At 42.8% G+C, this 27,221-nt stretch overlaps 1 protein-coding gene across 2 annotated transcripts in view; it reads right to left on the bottom strand.

Annotated features, from left to right (window-relative positions):
- The window catches only part of LOC141740893 (SAM and SH3 domain-containing protein 1-like), a 569,515-nt gene extending 542,817 nt beyond the window's left edge, over nt 1-26,698 (bottom strand). The window contains exons 1-3 of one of the 2 annotated variants that reach the window (XM_074580364.1): nt 26,579-26,698; nt 25,892-26,093; nt 24,961-25,507 (exon numbers count right to left, since the gene is read on the bottom strand). In XM_074580364.1, coding sequence (XP_074436465.1) covers nt 24,961-25,507; nt 25,892-25,911 — 567 coding nt within the window. In that variant the 5' untranslated portion in view covers nt 25,912-26,093; nt 26,579-26,698. The other variant, XM_074580366.1, reaches the window with a different exon arrangement.
- Between the last annotated feature and the right edge of the window lie 523 nt (nt 26,699-27,221).

The following is a 27,221-nucleotide window of genomic DNA, read 5'->3' as shown; positions in this document are numbered from 1 at the left end:
CTTGAAGGTCCAAAGGCCTCAAACATAATTTCTATTGCTAGGCTGAGCTTCAAGTAATAGATTCATTTGAAGTCTGTCCATTTTACATTCTGGTAAGCCATTCACACTTGCAAAGTATACCTCTTCCTCATCTTGCTGCATAAAAGCACTCATTAAGACAACATTAAAAAAAAATAGTATCAGGGTGGATAAGCATAATGCTAGAGAAAAATCAAAGTGGCAGAAGGAATGTCCAAACAAACTCTGACCTATATTCACTTTGGGTAATTACAAGAGCGACGAAAGGCCAGCCACCTTTAAAACTAGAACTTGAGACCATGTATTTTGGTAGAAAAAAAGGTACTGAGATCTTAATAAGAGGGAATTCATGACAAACAACATGACAAAAAACAGTTATGATTAAATAAAACTAAGAGCAGCAGCATACTGGCAGCCTACCCCATTTTTGCTTGCTGTTTATCCTATTTCCTTGTCATTAAGGAAATAACTCTTTTCCCTACATGGAACTGTAGTGACATTTGACAAAGTAATTAAGAGAAGGGCGATCATGATCAGCTGCCTTTGCCCTGTTACCAAACACAGTCAATACACAGTTCATGACTCCAGCAGATGTTCGCGCTTTACAGACTTACTGGGAACTTAAGGTCTTACTTTTTCCTGTCCTTCCTGTATTACATGGAAAACAGTCTAAACAGAGAAACCACTGAATTATTAGCAGCAAGTGTTAACCCATCCGGCACAATCCACTATACAAATCGACCAAAAAAAAAAAAAATCAAGTCTGCCCAGCAGTTTTATTTCTGTAAATCCAGAGCTATTTTGAAACAGGCAGGCTTGAACTCTCTTGACAAACGGAAGAAAAGCTAGTTGGAGCAAAGGACTCTGTCAGGGCTGTTTGCTACTCATCCATCACTCGCTACCCCTTCCAGTTAATACTTGGCTGAAATAATCCTGCTCAGAAAACATGAATCTACAGCACACAGGACAGAGGGTCACATATTTTAAGGAGGCAGAGGCAAACCCTGACTCTAAAGCAGCATTCATGAGTTCCCCCCAGCCCTCCTGTCCTTGTCTCTGCCTCTGCTCCATCCCCTAATGCTCTTTATGCCACCCATCTTCACATGGCCATGGGTTTACCCATATCACAGAACTAATTCAAGTCAAAACTAATCCTTCTCACACAAAGAAATTTTTTGTGTGTGTGTGTGCTCATACAAGAGGAAGGTAGCCCAGATTTAAAATTAACTGCCTAAAAAAAGTCTCTTTTTTTTTTTTAAACACACAACCAGTTCAAACTGCTTGTAAAATGAAGGCTTAATTCTGATACGGACTATTTCAACTAACACAGTGAAAGTACAGTAGTTAAAACACAATTTGGCAAAAGGATCTTTAGTCATGCAAGAATGCAATCTCACTGAGCAGCTGTGAGGGCTTGCAGGATATATGGCTCCTGGGCAAACTCTCCCTCACCCTGACAATCGATTCCTGGACTTCAAACACTGGAGTGTTGGCTACACAACAGAAAACCACCTGGGCTTCACAAATATATCAGAGAGTGGTTACAAAAGCTGGGGCCAGATACCAGCTAGGTATTCTCATGTCCTCCAGTGAGGAAGAGGATGAGAAGGAGAAATGGACAGATGAGGCTTTACAGATGATGTCTGTAAAGCCCAGAGAGATTCTGCTGAAAGCCTGCGCCAAGTTTCATCAGTAACCAAAAGTTCAATCATCCTGGAAGAATCCAAATGAAACATTTCAGACTCTTAATTTTGACCAAAAAAATATCCAACAATCTCTAGACCTGAATACACCATGGTGAAGAAACCCACCTCTTTTCAGGTGAGGGGCTGGGTTTCATCTCTCCTGTTTGCATTTACAAGTGCTTAAGTCCTTAAACATGACAAAATAAAGAATATCTTGCTATTCTAATTTTCCAATGCACCCTGTCTCAAACCATCATAACCACCTAAACAAGGTACAAAGCTGGGAAGAATCTGCAAACCCTAAAGCAACTAGTTCTGAGGTGGCCTGTGCTGCATTTCAAAATCCTTTTTCAGATGAAGACTTTTGACAAGGAGAATTTCTAAAGGCCAGCACTTTAGGATATTTTGCAAACAGTAAGATGAATACAACTGTTAATGCAAGACGGTGATTGAAGGCTTACTCAACTATGGATTCCACATAAAACACAAGCTAAAATAAAGTACTGTACATTTATTCTAGTAACACCATTGGTCAAAAATAATAGGGGCACTCTTTCCATAAGAGCTTGTAGAAACAAACCACTGTCACCAAACAGTTCAGAAACTTCTCTAGTTTTGAGTTTTTCAGTCAGGATTTCTAACAAACAGCTATATAATCAGTAACTATGCCAGTACATTTCACATCGTGACTTGACTGCTAATGCACCTGATCGCTATCTTATCTTAGTTTAAATCCAGGTTTAATAAGCAGGGAAAGTGCTGTTTATGCTAATGCTTGAGACTGTTCTAAAGAAACACGTTATTGTTAAAATAGCTTTAACTCTTGTAGTTCCCAACTGCAAAGCCCAATTCAGAAATAATACTTCTTATAGATAGTAATCTGTTGTCCTTGAGTTTTCATGCATGAAGGTACCAGAAAAAGAGGAAGTATTCAGGAAAGGAAGAAAATGGACAGAAAGGTGACATGTGAGCAGAACCCCTCCATATTCTTACCTTATTCCAAAGGTATTTAAAAATAATTTGCAGGTAAAAATATGCCTTCCTTCTTTCTACATGATTTTAAATGCTCACAATTTCAATATATTAGCTACCTTTTTAATAACTCAGTGTACCAAAATATGCATTTCGGGTGTGGAAAGGGGTGAAGAAAAAGACTTATTTACATTACTTGCTAGACAGAAACGAGTCTGGCAGCTAACCTTAAAATTCTTGGACTGTAATAGAAACTAAGAGAAAAAAATATTTATGTGACTCTGGTTGTTGTAGCCCAAGTACTTCATTTTAGTTGTAATTAATTTCCAGCAACAAAAGAAGATACAAAGAGCTACATATGTATTCTTTAGTGTACAAGATTATAATTAATATAATGTCTGTTTTAAATTTACTGTTATCATCTATTAAAGAATAACTAATTTTACAGCTTTCTAACCTGTAACTCTTAAGCTCTAAATCACTGACCATAACCAATAAGCGGTGTAATAGCATGAGTATCTGAAGTAAAACCACAGACTGCAATTTTGTTGATTGTAAATCATCATCATTTTTAATGCAAAAGCAACAGCAAATCTCTGTAATTACTGGGTGCATTTTGAATCACTTTTATGATTACTGCTCTATACCCATTAAAAATCCAAAACACTGAACTGCACAGGGTATAAAACTAGAATTATGATACACTACAAGCTATAATTGAAATCCATAAATTTCCTTACTAGTCTTCAAAATTATTTTGTTGCCAAGAATTGCAGCCCTGCAGAATTGACTTTAAAAACATTTACTTTATCTAAGAGAGGGGTAGTGGCAGGGACAGCAGTAGTTGCTTTGGGGTATTTAAAAATTAATTAAAAATGTCAAGGTCAGACTTGGCACTCCTGCTTGTTGATGTAATACATGTGGCTGTCAAAATAACTAATTAAAAAAATCTGCGCCAAGTGCTATAGGTAAAAACTGAAAAGCCCAGCAGTGGTATTCGTGCAGTTTGGACCTGTAATCAAAAACTTTAAGACACAGCTTATAACACCTGGTATGGCTTACTACCTACAGCACTGCCCAAGAACATTCTACAGGGTAGTAAAACACTGTATATGAATTTATTCATAAAAAAAAAAAAAGAAAGTGCCCACACACTACTTCGGCAATCTACTGCATTTCTTTGGTAATAAAAAGAAAATTGGCTTCTAGAAATATTTGTTTTCTAGGAGGGGTGGAAAGGAAGTCAGAAACATTAAATACCTCATAACAGGAAAAGGCTTTAATGTTTCTAGATTAAAAATTCATCTGGAATAAACCCACATTCAAAAAAAGGCATATCACAAACTTAGATGGGTGCAGAAAAGGGATATCAGGATTTCCATGGATTTGGACAGCCGAATTTACAAGGACAGACTGCAAGAGCTTTCCTTTTTTCAGCTATCGGAACGAAGACATCGAAGAGACAGGACTGCTCTCATCATGCTGGGATATTCCTTGAATGGGAACTACTGTTGCAATTCGTCTCTACATCCAAGGAAATACACCCATACTGGCAACTATGCACAGGTGGATGGGCACTCTGTTGTTGTTCTTTTTACATGGTAACCTACTTAAACTGAAAGTCATCACTTTTAAAAAAAAAAAAGAATAAGAAATCACTAATAAACATGGGTTGGAAGTTAGATGATCATTCCGATTTAAAAAGAAAAGAAAAAAACAGTTTTGATGATCTTGAAGTGCTTCTATTAGGATGAATGATAGGAATAAACTATTTTCCTAAATCCAAAAGATTCTTCCACACCTACATACTGACATCATTGCCTGCTTCCACTTGTCAGAGTTTATTTTAGGGTAGGTAACAACTGTTTTTCATTCTTGTAGGTTTTTCTAAATTAAAGACACTGAAAAAAATCAGTAGGAGACAGTTTGCAGATCCATCCCACAGAACCTCCAGGGACAGAATATGGACAGAACAGGGTAAAAAGTACACTTCATCCTTTCCTCCTGCACCCCCACCACCCCAACTTTAACACGGAAATTTCTACACGACCAGATTATAACATCCTATTACGAGCCACAGCCATGGTTGAAGAAGCATCCTTTAATCTAAGAGTCCCTTTTCACTGATTTATAACTTCCCCTAAATTACTTCCTAATATTGCAAAGTCCCATGCTAGGGGCAACCATGAAAAATATTTCCCCTAAAAGCAACTGTTGTTTGTTGAACTGTTTGTTTTCAGGAATAGTGGGCTGAAAGCGGGTAACATCAGCATTATTTAAGAATGTTTTCAGCTAGTTAAACTGTTGAAAATGCCAAACTTCACATAAGTGTATGTAGATGAATGTGTCATTCAGTAATTAAGTATAATCTCCAGTATGCTGCAGCTTGCCCCCTTCACATTAAGATCAGCATTTATGACTCCAAACATATTCAGTCCATTAGAATGATAATGCCAACAACACTTAAAGACAATAAATGGGTTCCCACTGCATTAACCGGAAGATCTGCTGATTATACAAGTAGGGAGTGAGATACACAGCACTAGAGAGAAGCAAACATGGAGATGCAGATGCTGCTTTTCCTCATTTACCCCTTCCATTGCTAAGGCTTGAGGAAACACAAGAGTCATTTGGGTCTGTTTTTCTCTTGCTTGTGCATTTAAACTCTCCCAGTGCTTTTCTGTGAACTTGATTCCTTTCAGCAGCACGTCCCTCCCCGTGGTTACATTACTGTGCTAAGTTTCAGGATGCTGTGCATATGTGACTGAGCCCTTGCTTCAGAGCCAGGAAAGGCTTTTCTCTCATTAGGCCAAATGCTTATGGTCTGATAGTCAACTGCTCTTGCTTCTGCCTTTTGCAATATCACAGCAGGTAGATCCTCACAATGTATGGCCATCATGCAGTGCAATTAATAGAGGAAGAGCCCTTCTTCAGAGATAACGGTACCAGAGATTTCATTAGTGGACCACTGTTGACAGAAGAGACTTAAAATAATCTCACTGTGACTCTCCCACGTCAGGGAGAGGATAGGTGTGTTTAAAAAAGGGATGAAGATCCCAGGGATTAGAAGCATGAATGACGAATTTCTGGCAAAACAACAGCAAGATGCGCAATGGGGAGAAAAAGGAGAAGACACCTTTTCTCTCCATAGAATGAAGGGAATTTGTGGTATGCCCTGAAGTCTGTTCCTGTGTCAGTCATTCAATTGCTCATACTTGTACAGCAGGCTACTCCTGGGCCTTCGTCCCTGGCATGTTGTGTAAACTAGACCAAGTTAATCAAATGGTTTCTGGTTTCATGTGGTTGGTTTGTAGTCTACCCTCTCTAAACAACAACAAAAAAATTCATCACAAACAAGTTGCAGGATACCTATCTGCCCATTGCCAGAACTACAAAGAGTCTATGAAACTTTTTGAGGTCTTGGTGCAAGGGGAAAAATGTAGAATAGCAGAGACACCTTGGGAAGAATAAATCCACCAGGTTATCAAGAGAGAGAGACAGAGGGAGGAAGATATCCTTGCAAGCATACAGTAAAATCTCAAAGGCTTGCAATTTAAAACCACATTAGTCCTACCCCTAGTAACCCCGAATTGGGTCAGTATTGTCTGCAGGGAGATGCAGAAGAGACACAATTATTTTTACATGACATGCCCAGTAGGAAAAGAGTTTCCTACAGTTTATACTTTTGAGTCAGACTAACATAGAATAAAGATAGGCCTACATAGACTAAGTCAGACTAACATTGAATAAAGAGGGTTGAGAAATTTAATCATGATTCACATGTGACCTGGGCACATTGTTGTTTTCTTCAGCTACATCCTGAATGACAGAATGGACACTAGCCAGCATTAGATACGCACCAGGCCAGATCCTTGGCAATGGCCAGAATGCACACATCACTCCCCAGGAGATGATTTACACGAGTGTCTCAAAGCTTTCCTTTGCAGAGCCCGCTTTGGCACATGCACATTCCTGTAGTGCCTACAGACAAGCTCTCCTCAGGCACAGAGTGCTGATGTGCAGCACAGAGTTATCCTCAGCTCCCTTTACCCATTAGAAAACTAGCAGGAGCTGAAATGCAGAGGACACATAGGTGTCTGAGCCCAACAGACATCATACAGGTAGGGGCAAACAGCTCTACAAAGGAGTCCACCGACTACGTTCAGTTTATGATCACAACTAGACTGGCAGCACAAGGCGGGGAAACTGGTCTGCACGCAAGGAGATGGTCTTTGGTGTACCAAGAAAGCACGCTACCCTCTCCCAAAACCAGTGGTGTAAGTGACCAAGCGCAGTTACTGTTTGAGGAAGAGAACATAACAGAAGGATGAAAGAAAACTGTATTGGCTGGAACAAGATTATTATGCTGTAGAGAGAAAGCCTTATAGATCCTCCCACATAAAAATGGGGTTTTTTTGGTTTGTTTTTTTTTGTTTCATGAATCAAAAAGAGACAAGATGTTTAACAGTGAACATAGACTTGTCAAGAACTAATTAAGTCAAATCAACCTAATTTCTTTGTATACCAGACAACAAACCTCCAAGAAAAAAGGAAATAAATAGATGCCAAAAATCTTGACTTACATCTTTTGATACTGTTTCACAAGGCACTTGTATTAGCAAACTAGGGAAGCACAGCCTTAATGAAAATAATAAAATGAGTACAAAATATGAGGAAAATCATATTTACAAACTATCTACGCCAAAACTTGAGGAGGTATCAAGAGAAGTTTTGCAGGGGGCTGTCCTCAGTACAGCAATAACCATTATTTTTAGTACAGATTTGGGTAGTGAAGCAAATTTTTTTTTTTTACATCAGCAGGCCACATTAAAGTGGTTGGAGCATTAGTGCAGATGAGACCAGCTTTAGACTTCAAAATGGTCTTGAACTGGAGGGAGAGCCCAGTAAATACAGGGATGTTATTCATCAGGGATAAGGGCAAGAAAGCACACCTGACTATGAATCATTACATACACCAATAATGGGAAAAAAATTGCTCCCTCTGCTACTTAAAGGTCTTGCGGCCTCCTGTGGATCCAAGGCATTTCTCAGCAATATCGTAACATTATAAAAAGGGTAAGAGCCACATGGGGGTAAACAAACCAAATTCTCAACTGCAAAGACAGAGTAACTTAAGTTCTGACCGACACCAGCAAGGCCCCTGCTGGGATACCACCTCCAGATCCCTTCAGACCAATGAGGGAGAGAGGACAGAAGAGACCAAGAGACCAATTAGAATTGGTCTAGAAAGTGTAAACTAAAAGGAGGATTAATGAACCACGTTCTTTATTTTAGCAGAGACGTGTAGGCAGGACTTTGTAGTACCCTCAGGTAGCTAGCTAAAACTTGACACCAGAGGAAAAGAAAAAGCCCGTATTCTCCATGACCCTGGCAGACATGGCAAGAAGTAACAAGCTAAAGTTGTTGCATGGAAGATTTAGGTAAGATATGAGGAAAAACATTCGAATAGCAAAGACAGCTTAGCATTGTAAAAAGATGAATAGCTAAGATTAAGATCCCCAGTAATGTAACCTCTGTAAAGTTAGACAACTGCTTGTCTATCAGTAGTTTCAAAATCCAGCTCACATTTGAGGAAAACACTTGCCACTATGTTGCCTCTATTCAGAGGCGACAACACTTGTCTATTGGACCAGTATTTCAATCACAAAAATTAATAAGGATTGGTACTACCGATTAGCCAAACAGTAGAAGGACATTTAACTCCTAGTGCAGATCAGATATCATGTGAACAGAATTATTTTACAACTTTAGCAATATCAATTTAGTCAACCTTAGATATATTAAAAGGAACTTGAGGAAAACTGCTGCACCAATTTCACTGCTGTTTCTGCTCTTTAGAGATATGCAGTTGCTTCAGTCCCATGCAGCACTACCACTGATTTGGACAGTGGAGAAGCAGCTTGCATAAAACTGCAGGAGTCTTTTTCTAAACATACTCTTCAGCTGCAAGCTGTCTAAACAACATCCAGAGCTGCAATTTAAACATGAACCTATAAAAAAAAATAAAAATGCTTTTCTCTTCCAACTTTTTCTTGTATTTAAAGGACATTGACAGTATTTGGAAACCCAAAGTTTAAGTATTCTTTATACACAGTTTTGGGAACACAGAAAGGAAACACCCTTAGAGTGTTATTCACATAACCTTTTAGGCCTTTTTCCCCCCCCCCCAGGTTGACAAAATGGTCTACATGGGCACAAGCAATGGGCTAAACAGGTCAAACCTGTGTGTTTACTGGAAAATGGAGCAGAAACCAGAGATTCTGAAGAAAAAGTGAGGGAGTGCATGGGCAGCCAGCCAGCAACTCCTCTAAACACATCACTAATTAAAAAAAAAAGAACTGGAAACTAGCTATAATGTCTGCCAAATTTCTACTTTTAGGATTGACAGAACACAAGCAAACTGATCTACCCATCTCCAAACAAATCCCACCATTTCACCAAAGTAAAACTGATCTCCTCCTTGGGGCACATAGTTCCAAAACAAGGGGATATAAACTCAGTGTGAAAACTTTTTTCTCAACCTGATTGCTCTTGAGATTTCTTTACTACAGGTCATACCTCCTTTCCAAGTTTAGCTCCTCCCAGGCAGCATAAGCCCAGTAAGGCACCAAGAACTAACATACAGGATTACTTTTCTTAAATAGGCTAAAAATCCTTTTGAAAGGGCTATGCAGCATCAGTAAATAATTATAGCACAATTATCAGCTTTTTCTATTTCTTGCCTCCTAAATATTTTTCCCATAACAAAAAGCATCTCATTCCTACTGATTATGTTTTCTGTTCCCTTACTTCTAGCTGAAAAATAGAAAACCATCCAGAACTTCACCACACTCTTTGACAGGCTAGGGCTTCACTGGGCTCCAAACTGGAAAAATAAGTGGGTGGATGAGAGAAAAGCAAGAAAGAAAAAAACTAAGAGAGAAAAAAAGGTGTACCTAATTTTAATGGTATTTGGATGGCAACATTAACTAGGGGGGGGTGTGTCCACAATCTCAGTGGCTCATTCCAAAGAGAAATGACTTTCACCAGTTCATGAAAACAGCAGCTAATAAAAATAAGTTTAAAAAGCCGTTTAGATCAAGGCAAGGTTTCAACCAGAAACCATAACGGTCACATTTTTTGATTTAGTACTTTGAAAGCAGAATTGTAGGTCCTTGGCAAAAAACCTCAGTCTGTTCCCAACAAAATCAATAGCAAAATTTCCACGGACTTTCATGTTGGGGGTAACAGGGTCAGAGCCTACATACCTGACAGAATCTATTGTAAACATGCTTTTCATTTTGAAATTTCTACTATAGAAAAGGCAACTGATAACACTTGCTGCTTAAACTGCAGAAGTTTCCTCTTATATCAAAGAGCTATTTACCCACTAACGTACATGTTTCAGTTACATATTCCACACGTCTCACTTTCAAGCAGATAGCAAACAGACCGCAGGAAAGTACACAGAGACAAAAATTCAGTGCTGCAGTCTGTTTAGAAAGCATTACAAAATTCCTAAAACTAAAACCTAAATATGCATGCATGCTCCTAAAACCATGTACTATAAAAACCATAAATATTGCTCCATTAGCATATTATTCCTTGTCTGTGTGATATACGTAATCACTAATAGATAATTACTATTCAGGTAACTGTCTGAAAGAATCCACAGAAAAGTTTGGTGGGTTTCTTTGTAAACGCAAGATTTTGCAAGACCAATGCACACTAAAATAAAGAAGGACTGGTAAAAAGCAATGCCATTTAGAATGGAATTTTTTGTCTTCAGACAGCAGAGGTCAGAGAATTAAAACAGTATATCAGCAAAGAATAAGGAAAAGATAAAAGCAAACTTGCACTACTACAGAGCCAAGATAAATTCTGGCAGAGACTGTCTAAAGAAGCAAGGTGTTAGTGAAAACACCTGAATCATTCTGAAAGTCATTCTTAAGACACCACCTCTAAGAGCTCATAGCAGCATTTAAATACGTTTAATTTGAAGGAAAAACAATGCTACCCCTTCAGTTAAAAATAGCACATCTTGAAAATTTAAAATTAGACACTTATGAAAACTATCAAGTACATGAACTGTATATTCATACTGCACAAACTATCAGGGAAAACAAAAAAAAGAGGAAGATTATGAGTTTAGAATGTGCTAAGTAAAAGGATGAAATTGGTTTTTTGTCCAGTTGTACAGCAAATTCAAATTAGAGAAAGTCCTTTTTCCATGGTAAATATGACTAGAGAGGCAAGGAGAAGGAAACCAAAATAAGCTCTTGAAATTCCTTCACTACCTTCTCCTTGAACTTAATTCATATTCATTGTAAGTACAAAGCTATTTCTTATTAAGAAGATGATGCTCATTTCCTTATCCCTGTAGGAAGAAGTGTGCTCAGCACAAAGGAATTTCTGCCTTATTTTCCAAATCTAGATCAATACTATTAACTATTACATCAATTTCAGCCACTGAAAGATCTATAAAGCAAGTTCTATGAAAACAATTAATTCTCCTGGACAAATCTGTGCTCCTTCCAAAACCAAAACCATCACACACACACAGAGGAAGGATCGACTGCAGTGGCTTATTTCCTGTTAGACACCATAGGAATTGATTTAATGAATACAGTGGTTGCATAAGCAGTTTTTTTTAATATACACAAGCTTAGAATATAAATTCTCTTTTAAGTAAATTTCCAGCTCTAAGATGAAATAATTCCTTAGGGAAACACCTCAATCCTTTACAACTTCCTATATAGGTGAATTAATAACCCGCTACTGAAGAGTCGTACAAAAACCACCTAACTTTGTAAGCGATGTAATATTTTATAAACTTCACAGCACGCATACTATCACATACTTGCCACAGCATTAGTACAAGCCAACATCAACAAGAGATTCAGACTGCCTCTAATTATGAAAATCTCTGCTTTAATTGATAAGCCTAAGACTTACCTATGACATTGCATTGCAAGATTATCCAAATTCTGCAATGCAACAGCATTGCAGATTATCCAAATTCCATTAGAAAAACAGCCCAAACTAGTTCAAAGCTTTGCAGTGCTACTAATACTTATAGAAGTAAATGAGCACTGAGGCCCCTAGCCTGGGAGTACCCAGGGGCAAGCCTGGCTCAGCTGATTTCCATTACTACCCGATGGCAATGAAGTCAGTTCCCTCCCTTTCACTTTGCAGCACTTGCACGCCTTTCTATCAAAAAGAATAAAATCGTTTTCCCAGGGAATTATTGCATCAGGACCCAAAGTACTACTGAAAGGAGAATTTTTCAACATTGCTTCAAACACTGAGTTTTTAGGCCACAAAACTGGGAAAAAAAGTCAATTTTTTAGGAGAATTTTGCCATAATCTTTGCTAGGGATACTAATGTTACTTCTTAAAAAGATACAAAATGAGCAATTGGGGTTTTTGTTTGGTTTTGACATTATTGGCAATGACACACATGCATTTCATTACTTCTAGTCACTGGCTGCATGAGGTACATCCTTATTGTATGTAATTTTTAGAGCTGGACAGAAACCAGCTAGTGGTATTCTTGTCAAACTTCCTCTTGCTCCATCCTACTCCACAAGCTACAGAGCATTATTTTTATCACTGTATAAATAACAAGTGTATGTGAAAATCCTCTCTCTGAAATACTCTCTTGGCAAAATCTTATTTAGAAGTTATCATAGGAAAGTCCAATAAATTTTCTTCCCATGAAAATAACAAAGCAGGTGAAATCAAAATGACTCTTTTTCCAGATCTCTTGGTATAGCTTCAGTCGCACTTCCATTTATCTGTTTTTCTCCTTATTTGAACATTAACACCTGAAAATGAACAAGCCTTCTTGGTTAGTAGTTTCCACAGTTCTCTTTATTAACCCTTGAGTTTCTTCAGGTCAGTGTTTTAAAATGAGATTTCCTTGTGATGTTTGGTGTGATATGAGAGAGAATGTAGACTCAGAGGCTGCAACAGTCACTCATTCTTATCTTTAGGTTGAAATTTTTAGTCTAGGAACTATAACATAAAGATCTGTGACAGATCTTCTCAAGGGCTAATTCGATTCTTGATGATTCTTTATTCTGGTACTTCTCATTCCCTACCTATGGAAAAACCTCTGCTAAATTAATAGCTGGATATTTAGGGGAAAACCTTAACTCCGAGGTATACAAAAGATCAGAGATGCATTTTTATAGAAATTCTCAATGCAGTACAACACAAGCAGTTATTAGTAGAACAGGTTTAAACAAAATTTGAAGAAAAACATTTGGGCAACCACTAAACAATCGGACAAGAATTCAAAGATGCTGCAATTAAAAGCAATTACCATGATCACATGATGAGCACTAAAAAATCATGCCAAAAAAATCCTTCGACATTTTTGCATTGAGCTTTTGATGAGGTTACAACTCGTTTCTTTATATTTTTATAAAATTAACATTTTACATTCACTATTTTTAACACTTTACATTCAGTCTTTCTTCAAAAAGAGCAAGTCAGTCCCATACGTGTTCAAAAACTATAATACATCCTCCTTTTCCTAGATCAATCCCTTCTTTCTGCCACAGAACTGGGGCTGGAGGGACTCTGGATAACTACAGACGGTGGCAGTTTTAAGATTGGCATTTTCAAGATTGCAGTCTAGAGCTTTATTTTTATGAGAATGACTTGGACTCAGCCACCTGTGTTGGTCAATGGGAAAGCATCTGGGGACACTGTGTGCAAAGGAGAGAGAAGTGACGGCCCCACTTTCCCGAGTGGGAGAGAAAGCTTCTCTCCTCATCAGAGCATGAGGGAAAAGACAGAAAGATCTAAATTACAGCCTGAGACTCTGGGGCAGCAGGAGAGAGAGATGGAAGGAAACTCATACAGGGCTTGGGATGGGGTGGGATGGGATGGGATCAAGTGACTGGGTCAGAGACCACTTGGCCAAGCTGGACATTCATAAATCCATGGGCCCTGACGGGATGCACTGCGAGTGCTGAGAGAGCTGTCAGATGTTATCACTAGACCACTCTCCATTGTCTTTGCAAGGTCATGGGGAACAGGAGAGGTGCCTGAGGACTGGAGGAAGGCTGACATCACTCCAATCCTCAAAAAAGGCAAGAAGGAGGACCCAGGGAACTACAGACCGGTTAATCTCACCTCTGTCCCTGGCAAGGTAATGGAGCGACTCATTCTGGATGTCGTCTCCAAACACATAGAGGAACAGGAAGTTATTGGAAGTGGTCAGCATGGATTTACCAAGGGCAAATCATGCCTGACCAATCTGATAGCTTTCTATGATGTTATAACGGGTTGGCTGGATGAGGGGAGAGCCGTAGATGTCATCTACCTTGACCTTAGCAAGGCTTTTGACACTGTCTCCCATAACATCCTCATTAGGAAGCTGAGGAAGTATGGGCTAGACGAGGTGACAGTGAGGTGGATCGAGAGCTGGCTGAGTGACAGAACTCAGAGGGTTGTGATCAGCGGCACAGAGTCCAGTTGGAGGCCTGTAACGAGTGGTGTCCCTCAGGGGTCAATACTCGGACCAATTTTGTTCAATATATTCATTAATGACCTAGATGAGGGGACAGAGTGTATCCTCAGCAAGTTTGCTGATGATACCAAGCTGGGAGGGGTGGCCGACACTCCAGAGGGCCGTGCTGCCATCCAGCGTGACCTGGACAGGCTGGAGAGCTGGGCAGAGAAGAACCTAACGAGGTTCAACAAAAGCAAGTGTAGGGTCCTGCACCTGGGAAGGAAGAATGCCAAACACCAGTATAGGTTAGGGGCGGACATGCTGGGAAGCAGCTCTGAGGAGAAGGACCTGGGGGTCCTGGTAGACGGCAAATTATCCATGAGCCAGCAGTGTGCCCTTGTCGCCAAGAAGGCCAATGGCATCCTGGGCTGCATAGGGAAGATTGTGGCCAGTAGGTCGAGGGAGGTCATTCTCCCCCTCTACTCTGCACTGGTGAGGCCACAACTGGAGTACTGTGTCCAGTTTTGGGCTCCCCAGTTCAAGAGGGACAGGGAACTACTGGACAGAGTCCAGCGTAGGGCAACCAAGATGATTATGGGACTGGAGCACCTCCCTTATGAGGAAAGGCTGAAAGAGCTGAGACTCTTTAGCCTGGAGAAGAGAAGGTTGAGGGGGGACGTGATTAATGTTTACAAGTACCTAAAGGGTGGGTTTAAGGAGGACGGAGCCAGGCTCTTTTCAATGGTTCCCAGTGACAGGACAAGGGGCGATGGGCACAAGCTAGAACATAGGAAGTTCCGTTCAAATACACGGAAAAACTTCTTTACAGTGAGGGTGACAGAGCACTGGAACAGGCTGCCCAGGGAGGTTGTGGAGTCCCCTTCTCTGGCGATTTTCAAGACCCGCCTGGATGCAGCCCTGAGGGATGTGCTTTAGGCAATCCTGCTCTAGCAGGGGAGTTGAACCAGATGATCTCTAGAGGTCCCTTCCAACTCTGAAGATTCCGTGATTCCGTGAGAAAGACACAGCATTGTCTCAAGCTGTACAAAAAGGTATTGCTGCATCAGTTCTGTCTTTCCACCCAAACAGATCATAGTTAACACTCCTCAGCGTTGTTGAGTGAATGTAGATTGGGGAGAAAAAAGTCAGGGAGGCCTAAGGCAAAAGATGTACATTCTTGGGTGGGAAAGAGATTGCACTTAGGGGAGAAGATAGTGTGCTTTGAGGCAGACTTAGAGGAGATGATTTAGGAGAAGTCAGGGAAAGGGTGGCTCTGGGGTTCACAGAGGGCTCTGGGCCAGCAGGGCTGGGAGATGTAGAGCCCAGGGGACAGGAGCTTGCTAGTGCAGAAGAGCTACTCCCAGCAAACATCTCTATCCACAAACCTAGGGCACTGATGCAGAACTGGCACCCACTCCTAGTTTTGGGTTTTGAGGTTGTTTTTTTTTTTCCTCTGTGGAATATTGACTTATTAAGTTTTTGGTTTATACTGGCTTTTGGCCTTCTTCACAGCATGAATAGCCTAGCTCCAGCTCTCAGCCACTGAAGTTCTCAATGCCTTTTTCTGCTAATAAAAATATTTCCTTCCGTGCATGTGAGAGCATGGCCAAGTGGCCACTTAACTAACTCTGGGAAAAAAACAGTACAAGCTTTTCTTAGTCCCTGACTGAAAGACAAACTTTTTTCCAGCTTTTTAACTCTTAACTGCACCAAATTTACCGTGTGGTTTCTGAGGCACAGACATCAGAACCGGACTTGATTTCCTCATAAAGTTCCGACTGACACCATATGCACCGCATCCCTGCTTCGGGGTGTGGATCCTCAAAACCAACACAATTCTTGGGGAAAAAAGAACTTGTGGAAGACTTGTGGAAGATACATTTGTATCCGGTTATAAGTTTGATTTGGTATATATTATTGCTATTTCTCCCTGATTGTAAGTTACTGAGGACAACTGTAAACAGCTACGTGTACTTGATTCCAGCCAGTATACATTAGCGGAGATTCCAGAGAATGTTTACCAAACGTTTATTCTAGCACAAACCCGTTAGGTCTATGTTCAGAAGTCTGCCTTGCTGCTGTTCAAGCTGCTAATGGTGATATTCAAAGCTCCAAAAAGTTCAGATTTCTTTTTTTTTGCATGCTACTGCTGTATTTATCATTCTCATCTCATGTCATCCTGTTCTCACCCACCACAACAGTTACAGTCGGTAAGGGTGTGCTTGTTAGCTGATTTAAATTCAAACACTTCACGCCAAACCCAGCATCAAATGAAATCACTGGCAAAACCCCCACTGACTTCACTGGGAATGAGCCCAACTGGAGGAGCGGGGCTCCCGTGAGAGGCATGCATCACTGCCACTCACATCCTGCTGAGTTTGTGAGAACCAGGACGAGATACTATTTGAAGGCCCTTCTACTTGTGTTTCGTGTGACACAACACTTCTCTTTTGTTTTGCAGTAAGGAAAGTTTTTTACTATCTGCAAGTAACAAACCGAAGAGGCTGGATGAGTCACTGGAGACGGTTTCGGGCCAGCCCGGCTCACAGACTGCCAGTGTCAGGGAAGGTTCACCCGATTCTCCCCTTCCTGCTCCACAGCTGGTCCCAAAATAACACGGCAGTGCTAAACATAGCACCAGCGTGCTCTTTTAATAAACAGCGATTCCTGCAGCGTGTATAAGCCACCACATTTGTCAAGATAAGCACATCAATATGAGATGTCATATTAGCCTAGACAAAGAGATTGAACCAGATAGCTTTGTCAAATGCCAAGCAAAGGGGCTCATTCAAACTGACAAAGCAAGAAATTTAAAACTTGAACCTACCAATCTAGTCTTAACTCATTCCGTCCTCTCCTGCTTTGGAAGAGTCTCAAACCAGTAAGTGAGCTTCTGTAAGTGATATAATAAATTCATTCCTAATCTGCAATAACAATATTCCTGTCACTTCAAACCGCTCTGCTGCACTTTTCAAAAATTCTGTAATAGCTGTTAGTATGTTTCAGATTATACATATGGATCTATATACATTAGTGGACAGGGACTCTTCATAATGACATATGCACACAGGGTATAACTAACAGGCAAAATTAACAGGCATAACTAATTGCCATATAGTCAATTTACTGGTTATTCCTTGATTGCTTTTCTGTTACTTGCACAGAGGGAAGTTTACTCTTAATCATAAGGCAATGGACAAAGACACTGTAGAAGTGCATCCCAGTGCTTCATCTGTCTAAAATTTTTCATGACTTTAGGCAAATTCTTCAATTTCACATCTGAAATAAGGGACACAGCTGAAAGAATTTGCAGACGTGCTCGCCAAGCCACTTTCCATTATCTACCTGAAGTCATGGATAACTGGGGAAGTCCTAATGGACTGGAGGGTAGCAAATGTAGCACCCGTCTACAAAAAAGGCAGAAAGGAGGATCCAGGAAACTATAGGCCTGTCAGTCTGACCTCGGTAGCAGGGAAGGTCATGGAGCAGATCATCTTGAGTGCCATTACAAGTCATATAATGGACAAGCAGGGGACCAGGCCCAGTCAGCATGGGTTTATGAAAGGCAGGTCCTGCCTGACGAACCTGATCTCCTTCTGTGACAAGATGACACGATTATTGGATGAGGGAAAGGCTGTGGACATTGTCTACCTAGACTTTCGAAAAGCATTTGACACTGTTCCCCATAGAATTCTCATGGAAAAACTAGCAGATCATGGCCTGGACGAGCATACGATCTGCTGGATCAAGCACTGGCTGGATGGGCGGTCCCAAAGAGTGGTGGTCAATGGAGTTAAATCCAGCTGGCGGCCACTCACAAGTGGTGTCCCTCAGGGCTCGGTGTTGGGACCATTTCTGTTTAACATCTTTATTGATGACCTTGATAAGGACATAGAGTGTATCATCAGCAAGTTTGCAGATGTCAGGAAGCTAGGTGGGAGTGTTGATCTGCATGAGGATAGGGAGGCTCTACAGAGAGACTTGGACAGATTGCATTGATGGGCCAACGCTAATGGTATGAGCTTCAACAAGGCCAAGCGCCGGGTCCTGCACTTGGGCCACAACAACCCCATGCATCGCTACAGGCTTGGGGAAGTGCGGCTGGAGAGCTGCCTGGCAGAAAAGGACCTGGGGGTTCTAATTGACAAGTGGCTGAACATGAGCCAGCAGTGTGCCCAGGTGGCCAAGAAAGCCAATGGCATCCTGGCTTGTACTAGAAATAGTGTGACCAGCAGAAGTAGGGAGGTGATTATCCCCCTGTACTCAGCACTGATGAGGCCACACCTTGAGTATTGTGTCCAGTTCTGGGCACCTCAATACGAGAGAGATATCGAGGTGCTGGAGCGAGTGCAGAGGAGGACAACGAAGCTGGTGAAGGGCCTGGAGAATAGATTTATGAGGATCGATTGAAGGAACTGGGACTGTTTAGTTTGAGGAAGAGGAGGCTGAGGGGAGACCTCATCACTCTCTACAACTACTTGAAAGGACATTGTAGAGAGGCTGGTGCTGCTCTCTTCTCACAGGTAATTAGTGATAGAACAAGAGGGAATGGGTTCAAGCTGCAGCAGGGTAGGTTTAGGCTGGACATTAGGAAAAAATTCTTCACAGAAGGAGTGGTCAGACACTGGAATAGGCTGCCCAGGGAGGTGGTGGAGTCACCATCCCTGAATGTGTTTAAGACTCGTTTAGATGTGGTGTTAAGGGATATGGTGTAAGGGAGAACTTTATAGAGTGGAGTTGATAGTTGGACTCGATGATCCCAAGGGTTTTTTCCAACCTAAATGATTCTATGATTCTATGATTCTATATATTACGGTATATGTGAGATAGTGATATTGGTCATAAACAAAATTAGAAACACAGTTCACAAGATTACTTTGTTGTTGAGAAATTATCTTGGTTTCTTTGGTATTCCTCATACATGGTTGTGTGTATGGGCTTCATCGCCCTACATATGGCAGAGACAGAAGCTCTCGGGTGGGGTGTATCAACAGAAATATTTTCCTTAAAATGTGCCTTCTCCTCAGAAAGACTTAGGATCGCCAAACTTGTTTAAAACAAGTCAGGTTTATGGGTCTGTGGGAGTGAAACTGGTAGTTAGACTTTTACCACACCACTGGTGGTGTCCCTGTTGAGGTGCAGGACGCACACAAATCCCCACATTGTGTGAGGAAATTCAGTTCAGGTTTGCAACACAGAGGTCTGACTGAATCATGTCGTTTGGGGGAAGCAAAAGCCTTCAGGGAATTACAAGAGGCCAGGCACTTCTCTTTTGCCAGGGACCTGTAAGTTTAGCTCTTCCTTCAAACTCAGAGCCGTGCGGAGGATGAAGGACGGATCCCCCTGCCAGGGCAGCTGCTGCTCAGCCCTGCACAGTTCCTCGGAGCTGGGAGCCACACGCTCCCCTTCTCCTCTGCCAGACCCCACCGCGACTGGAGCTGAGAACATACGCTGAACACGATGGCAGAAAGGGGTCGAGAAGGCTGTGGAGTTGATACTATCCTCTCTCAGGACTCCACCTTTAATATATCCAAATGGGATTTTCCTCCCCTCAAAACTGAGAGATAATGAAACCCAGGAAGATTTACATGCAACATTTCCAGAGGAGATTATTGAATACACTTTAAATTATTCAGGAACAATTCAAATGCAAATACGGCACAGTACTGTATTATTCATATTCTGCAACATTTTGCCTTAATGGTCTGATTGGAAGAAGATCTTTTCCAGTTTGTTTTCCATTAGTTTAATAAACAGGGACTTTGAAACAACTGCCCAATATATGAGGTGCTGGATTTTCTTTAAAAAAAACCCCAGAGTTATGAAGTCAAAGGCAAATTCAGTGGTTTCTTATATAAAATATCTTTTCACTTCCTGAACATTGCCTGTAGCTTTCCTAATTTATTGCCATGAAAATATTGTTACTACTTAATGCACTGGTACTTTTGTCAATAGGCAGCTTTCCCCAAGGCATATTTGAGAACGCTCTGCTAATCAGAGTTGATGCAGTTATTCCAAAGCAGCCAGGTCTTTAGAAAAAGGTTCATGTTTCATTACAGTATGGGTGAGTGTTGCCATTTCTTCAAAGCACAATATTTTTAATTCACTGAATTCACTCCTGTAAATATCTAAAGCGCTGACTACATTATCCAGCCTCAGACTCAGCTTGAACCAGAGTATTTCATAGCAATATTACTGGCATATTTACCTCTTAACATTTAACTTAAGTGAAATATTCCTCATTTTGTAGTGGCAAAGATTAAACAAAGATTTAATCAGAACCACAAATCTGTGCTATATCATCAGCACAGAACTTAAAAAAAAATGTGGTTGGGTCTTTAAGCAGATACTCACTTGGATCTGGCTTCTTACTTTTCTACATCTACTTGAACTCTTGAGATTATGACCTCAACTGCAGCTGAATTTTTACTGTTTGTTTTCCAAGCATGCTGATAATCATGAACAGCACAGTGAGTGACAATGAGGTCACGTATACATACATATGTCACACTACAGTTTTATTCTCTCTAATAAATATTGAAATCTACACGAGTGTAACTTTACTGAGGCTATGCAAATCATCTTAATTGGTATGGAAGCTTTTAATGCATGTATGTTTTTAGTGATTTTTAATGTATTTCCAGTTCTCTGCAGATGAAAAATTGAATAAAGTTCTTCAAGAAACAGGTCAGGCCATTTATTTCAATTAGAAATAGTAATGAAATTCCAGTAAACTATTAAATGTCACTTAATCTATATTCAAGATAAATAGAATACTTAATTTCTCTTGACGTGTTCCACAACAAGGTACCATACTTGTCTTTATATTGACAAAATTGGTGCTCCTCTGCTTTCCCTACCACAGTGATATTTAGTGACATTACTCCTGCTCAAACCCAGAACGGACATAATCCGTTTTGCAACAAGCCCACCAAGGCGAGAAGTGTCTGTGTATGGAGGTAAAGGCTCTACTTCCTCTGATCCGGCTGGTTCAGGTCAGTGCCCCACTTCCCTTCATTCGTTTTCACTGGAACCCAGGGGGGCTGCTCGTTTTCGTTTCCTTCTGCCACCAGTTCATCCCCCAAAACTTCTACATGGCAAAACAATATTAATACTATTCCTACACTGGGCATAATTAAGTTCCTAATTAAGGACAGAAATAAGGATTATTTTTTAAAGCAGCTAGATATTTTGAGATAACACAGGTGTTTCACTTGACTCAGAGATGTACCATGGGTTCTTGTTTGAAGGGCATTCAGGCCCATCACCTCCAGAAGTTGTTTCTTAGATATATGAGACTTCTAAGGCTATCAGCCAGCAACAGCAGGCGTGAAACTAAAATAGAAAGGTTTGAGTATTAAGGACCATTACCAACATGGAAAAAAACCTGACTTCCGTAGAGTTCTCCTCAGTTACGGTTATATTCCTTGGTTTATACCTGAAAAATGTATGATGCAATTTGAGAAGGTAAGGCCTTGTTCTAATTCTCCATGGAAATAATCAAGATGTGGCTTGTGATAATTCTCCATGTCTGAAGTCACCCACACAAATGGCTTCAATTCAAAGTTTGCACGTATTTAAGAGATTTATATTAAGCTCTGCTAAGTAGTTGTTAGTAATTTCTGCTGACTGTAATCAAACTAAGTTAAACTAAAATTTACCACGCCAATACACTTCTATCCTTCCCACTCTGTTGTTTCACCCTTCATCTGAAAATACTGCAACAACACTGGAAGGACAGCAAAAGGATGCTTTTAACGTCTCCACATACAATACTCATTTTTGATCTTTTGACACGTCTACAGCTCAGGCAGCTGGCAAAAGGCTATAAACAAGACAGAGGAGCAGCACTTCCAGTTCTCAGGGACATTTTCAAATAAAAATCTAAAATTGTCTGAGAACTACATAACTGAACACATGAAGTATTCTTCAGGAAACGAGTAAAATGCATATACATATAGAATCATAGAGTGGTTTGGGTTGGAAGAGACCATAAAGGTCATTTAGTTCCAACCCCCCTACCATGGGCAGGGACACCTCCCACTAGACCAGGCTGCACATACACACACACACACACAAGCATGCTCCTCCATTCATAGATGCTATTTTCCATTCATAGGTATTAAGAGGAAAAGATGATGGCATTCTCCCTGAAAGCCATGGAGGGAAATAAAAGGCTAGTTAGCAGCTCAGCAGCACCAGAAATGCAAATAGATGTCAAATAGGTCAGTGTCTAGTGCCCTGCTCCAGAATATCCACATGACCATCTGTAGACTGACATGTGAAAAATGTATACAAAAAACCTGACACAAACCTCAAGCTGATTCTTTAATCCTGTGCACAGAAAAGAATACATCCCTTTTGGGTTTTTTGACATGCAGAAGTCTGTACACTGCATATTCTACATAAAAAGTATAATACAGGTTGCTTAAATTATATTCACAATTTTTTAAAGTTTGGCGGGTTTTTTTTAAGAGACACTGTTATAATATGGCTCTTTCCCAAATGAAGGATTACAGTATTTCATTTTTCTTGCTCTAAACTACATCCAATGAATAATGCACAGTGACGTGATCTTTCGCTATTCCCTTTAAGCCGTTTTGGAGATGGATTGCTACAGTGGGTGGCATTCAGAATAACACATGTTGAGCAACACACACTCAAATCTTGCCAGCTTTATGGTTTCTTACAACATGCTATGATGTGAAGTGATTCACACTGAGGAGATGGAGAAAGTTTTTCTATTACTGTAAAAAAATTATGTTATATGCATTTATCATCCAAAATAAATACATTGACACCACAGGCTGAAATAAAACTAGGAAAGCGAGCTTGGTTCCTCTTTCTGTTTCAAAATATTAATTTAAATTTAAACCAATTAAAGCTGAGTGATGCTTTCTGTGTAAAACGAGCTTGCCCTGACAGTTAATCCACACTATTATCAGACCCATCAAATTAAAATAAGGTGAGCTAAAGAAGAAATCAACGCCAAGGATTTGAATTTCCTTGATGTCATATGCTGGCATCTTGGAAATTTTACAATTCCTGTGGAGGAAGAATAGAAGAGAGAAGGTAGAGGATCCACGTGGTAAGATGTAATTGATGACAATGAAAATGCACAAACTCAAAAGCAAGAAGTGAAACGAAGCTACAGAGGTGGGTAATGTGCTGCAGCTGCAATGATAAGACAGAACTTCCATAGAAGGTCTTTTATAGAAGACATGTAATGGTAGTTTCAGAAGGGTGTAAGTCTAATGATGTATCACTTCAAAGGGAGGGAGAAAAAAACAAAAATCTCTCCAAAATGATACAGTGACTTATTGAAGATGCTGTACTTAGACTAGGTATATATATGTCCATGGATGTTTTGTTATATTTGGCTATTGTCCTATCAGATTTGATACACTGTCTCTGACAATGTCATTAGCCAGATGCTTCAGGAAAAGAGAACAAATAAATATCTCAAACCAGTCAACTGTGCTGTACTTAAGAAGTGTGGCTCTCTCTAACATCAGCTGTTAAAAAATTGGAGTCCTGAAACTTACTATCCAAGGAATCCTGTTATCTGTACCTCCACATTGTTATTGTCCTGGTTTGACCTCACATCCAAGTCCCCTGCAGCAGATAATTCATTCTCAATTTTAATTCCTCACATTTCTGTAAACACAGACCTGCAGACATTCCCCTCACCTTGCTTCCATACCTCCATAAGCTTTTCAGAGATAAAAAGTACCCACAGGTTGAAAGTCAATTGCAACTGCTCGGTCTTGCTGAAAAATCAGACTTCAAATCATTAAAGAAAATACAGGCAACTTGGGTCATCAGACAACTTAGAAGCACTTCATTCTGAACTCTGAAGCTACCATGCATTATAGTAACTTGTATTCTTTCACAAATCATTTTCTCCTCTATGGCATTATCCATTTAATTCTATCATTTTATTTATTCTGCATATCATGTTTTCAGCAGGAAACCTACAGAAAACTTTAGACAAAACAATTTCTATCTTCCAAACCACATTACTGTTACATTTTAACCTTTTCAAAAGATAAGAATTAGGTAAATATTGGGGTTTCATCAAACTGGAATGACTCTTCTGAGACGTGCATTTTTCTGGCTTTTCAGCAGACCGTGTGTCCTGGAGATAGACCGACTTTGTGCTGGAGCAGCTGATGAATAGTTTTGACATTCACCAGTCACTACCATCCTCCAGTAAATAAATCCAGGCAACAGAAGGAGTTGTTCCTCCAGCCAGATTACCACTTGCTTCATGAGCCATTGCACCAACAGAAACTGACACTAAAATATGACCTTTAACAAAAGATGGGAGAAGCCATCACTCTCCAACACAATGGAAAAGTTTCACAGAAAAGAAAAACAAACAAACAAAACCTCAAACCATTAAGACCGTCCTGTCAATTTCTGCCTTCACGCCCCAAACTAGACTGGACTAAAAGAACCGGTTAATGGGTAAAAAAAACCAACAAAACAAAAACAAAGCGGTGAAACCAAACCACAGCACAATGCTGCACCACCCGGTAAGTCTCCATCAGGCCAACAAGCATTAGTGGATCTGACCCGCGTTGGGCCCCACTCCTCTTCACACCTGGCTGCTGCGAAGTCCTGACCACGTTTCCCTCCAAAAATGCCACAGGCACAGCTGTGACACTCCGCGGCAGAGCTGGGACCAGCCCCTGCTGGACCCCCTCATCTCCAGCTGGATGGGAGGACTTGCCCAGCTGCCACCACTGCCCCACCACGCCTGGGACCCCGGCCTCTCCTGGGGGCAGCGGCCGGCGGGAGGCACGGGCACCTTCTTACCTTGTTGGAGTAGGGGGGTTTACTCAGGTTGATGCCGTCGCGGATGAGCTTGTCCCGGATCATGATCTTCAGCTTCAGCCGGGGGTAGGCGGCCAGCCCCCCGCCGCCGGCCGCCCCCCGCCGCCCGCCGGGGCGGTACCGGGGGGCCGCTCCCCGCCGTGCCCCCCCGTCCTGCCCCGCCGGCCGGCGGGGACAGCGACCGGCGGCGGGGGGCGCCGGCCGCGGGGGGGGCGGCGGCGGCGGCGGTGGTGGCTCCAGGGTGAAGTAGAGCCCCGCCGCCCGCTCGTCCGCCTCCTTCAGCCGCCGCACGGCTTCGTGGATCCGGCGCCGATGGTGGGGCACGGCGACGCCGATGGCATCCAGGTCCGGGTCTCCGATCTGCTTGCAGACCTCCAGGTCGTCGTAGCCATTATCGACGAAGGACTCCGCGTACTGGGGGAGCTGCAGGGTCTTCAGCCACTCGTAGACTATGTTGGTGCACATGCTGGCTCCAAAATAATGGTGATTGCAACTTTCAGCACCGAAGCCAGCCTTCCCCTTTCCACTCCTCGCCAAAGGAAATAAAAACACAAACCAAAAACTGCGATGCAACTAAAAGGACTCAAAATCAAGGTCAAGAAATCAACATCCACCAGGAAAAAAAATTAAAATCCTTAAAGCAGCTCGGTAGGGCATCGCAAGCACTGCTGAACGAAACCCTCCTGTTTGTTCCTCCTCCTATGTTCCTACCACCGAATACAGACGCTTTCTGCCACCGGAGAAGGGAGGCTCGGACTGGAGAGAAGCAAAATGTAAGGGTGCATCCCCTAAAAGCCCAAGTCGCTGGTGCACAACATCCACCCACTTTCTCTGGAAGTAATTCGCCGTCGCTGTCTTTTTTTTCCCCCCCTCTTCCTTTCAGTGTTAGTTTCTGTTTCTGCTTCTGTCTCACCTTCCTGCGCTCTGTCGCATGATGAATCGGTTTACTATGTGTAGCTGCTTTGGTACACCATCGTGTTGGGGGAGAACGGAGCGCAGGATCCCGCACCCTCGCCCAGCCCAGGCAGGGGTGCCAGTGTGCAGTGCCCTCCTTTCCCGTATCTCTCCTGGCAGCGGGTGCACACGGCGGCTTCTGCTTTCCTTTTAAACGGGTCCTTTCGGATTAGGAGGGGAAAAAAAAAAAAAAGGAAGGAAGAAAAAAAATTAAGAATCCCACTCACTTTTCCGAGTTACTTTCCCAGTTCCCCTTCATCCCTGGGATGATGGTTAAATGCGCTTCGCCGGCAGCGAGCCCAAAAACTGCTTTCCAACCCCACTTTCTCGGAGCTGATGCCGCCGGTGAGCCCCCCCGCCCCGTCCCTCCGGGGCACGCAGCCCCTCTCCTGTCGCCCACAACTTTCCCCGCTCTCCCCTGCCGCTGACGCCCCTCCCGCCGCTGCCCGCAGCCGCCCTCGGGAGGCGGCGGGGCCGTGCGGGCAGCCGGCGCTTCCCGCACCCTCCGGCGGCGGCGGAGCTGATCTGCGGCAGGTCACCGGCGCTCCCCCTCCCGCCTCCCCCGGCTGGTGGCGGTGCTGTCCCCTCCCTGCCAGCGCTACCCGGCCAGCGGTGCTCCCCGCCCGGCTCCTCCGTCCTCCCCTACCCCCGAGGCGCCTGTCGCGCCGCCAGCGGATTTCTCTCCGGCTCCTCCCGGTGCTCCGGTGCGGCTTCTCCCCGCTCCTCCTCCGCGCCCGTCACCCCGCTGCCAGCCCCCTGCCCCGCGCCCTCCCCACGGCCTCTCCAACTTTCCCCGCCGGCAGCACACCGCCCCGCTGCCGGCTGCCCCCTCCTCGGCCCGACCCGGGGCAAGGCAGCCGGGCAGCGGCGGGGGGCTGCCTCCGCTCCCCAAGCGATCCGGCGGGCTTGCCCGGCCGCCTTCCCCCCCGGCAAGGGAGAGGCACCGCGCCGAGGTGGGGGCACGGCCCGGGGAGCTGCCCCCCAGCGCCCTCGGGACGGTGCGACCGACGGCGGCGGCTCCGAGCCCCTTCGCGGCCGAAGGGCGACCCTTCGGGGGAAGATGAGAGGGGGATCGGGGCTGTCGGCGGGGAGGCGAGCGTGTTCCCCCCCGGCGTCTGCGGCTAAGCGGTGAGGAGAGGCGGGAGGCGCTGGCCCCGCTCTCCCACCCGCCGCCGCCGGCTGCCCGGGGCCGGCGGAGGCGCCGCACGCTGCCCGCCGCGCTGGGCCCGCAAGGCCGGGCTCGCAGCGCCCCCGCCGGGCCGCCGCGGAAAGCGCCGCCTGGACGCGGC

The sequence above is a fragment of the Larus michahellis genome, chromosome 3, assembly GCF_964199755.1.
Source record: "Larus michahellis chromosome 3, bLarMic1.1, whole genome shotgun sequence".
NCBI classification, from domain to species: Eukaryota; Metazoa; Chordata; class Aves; order Charadriiformes; family Laridae; genus Larus; species Larus michahellis.
This window is presented reverse-complemented; position numbering and strand designations above follow the sequence as displayed.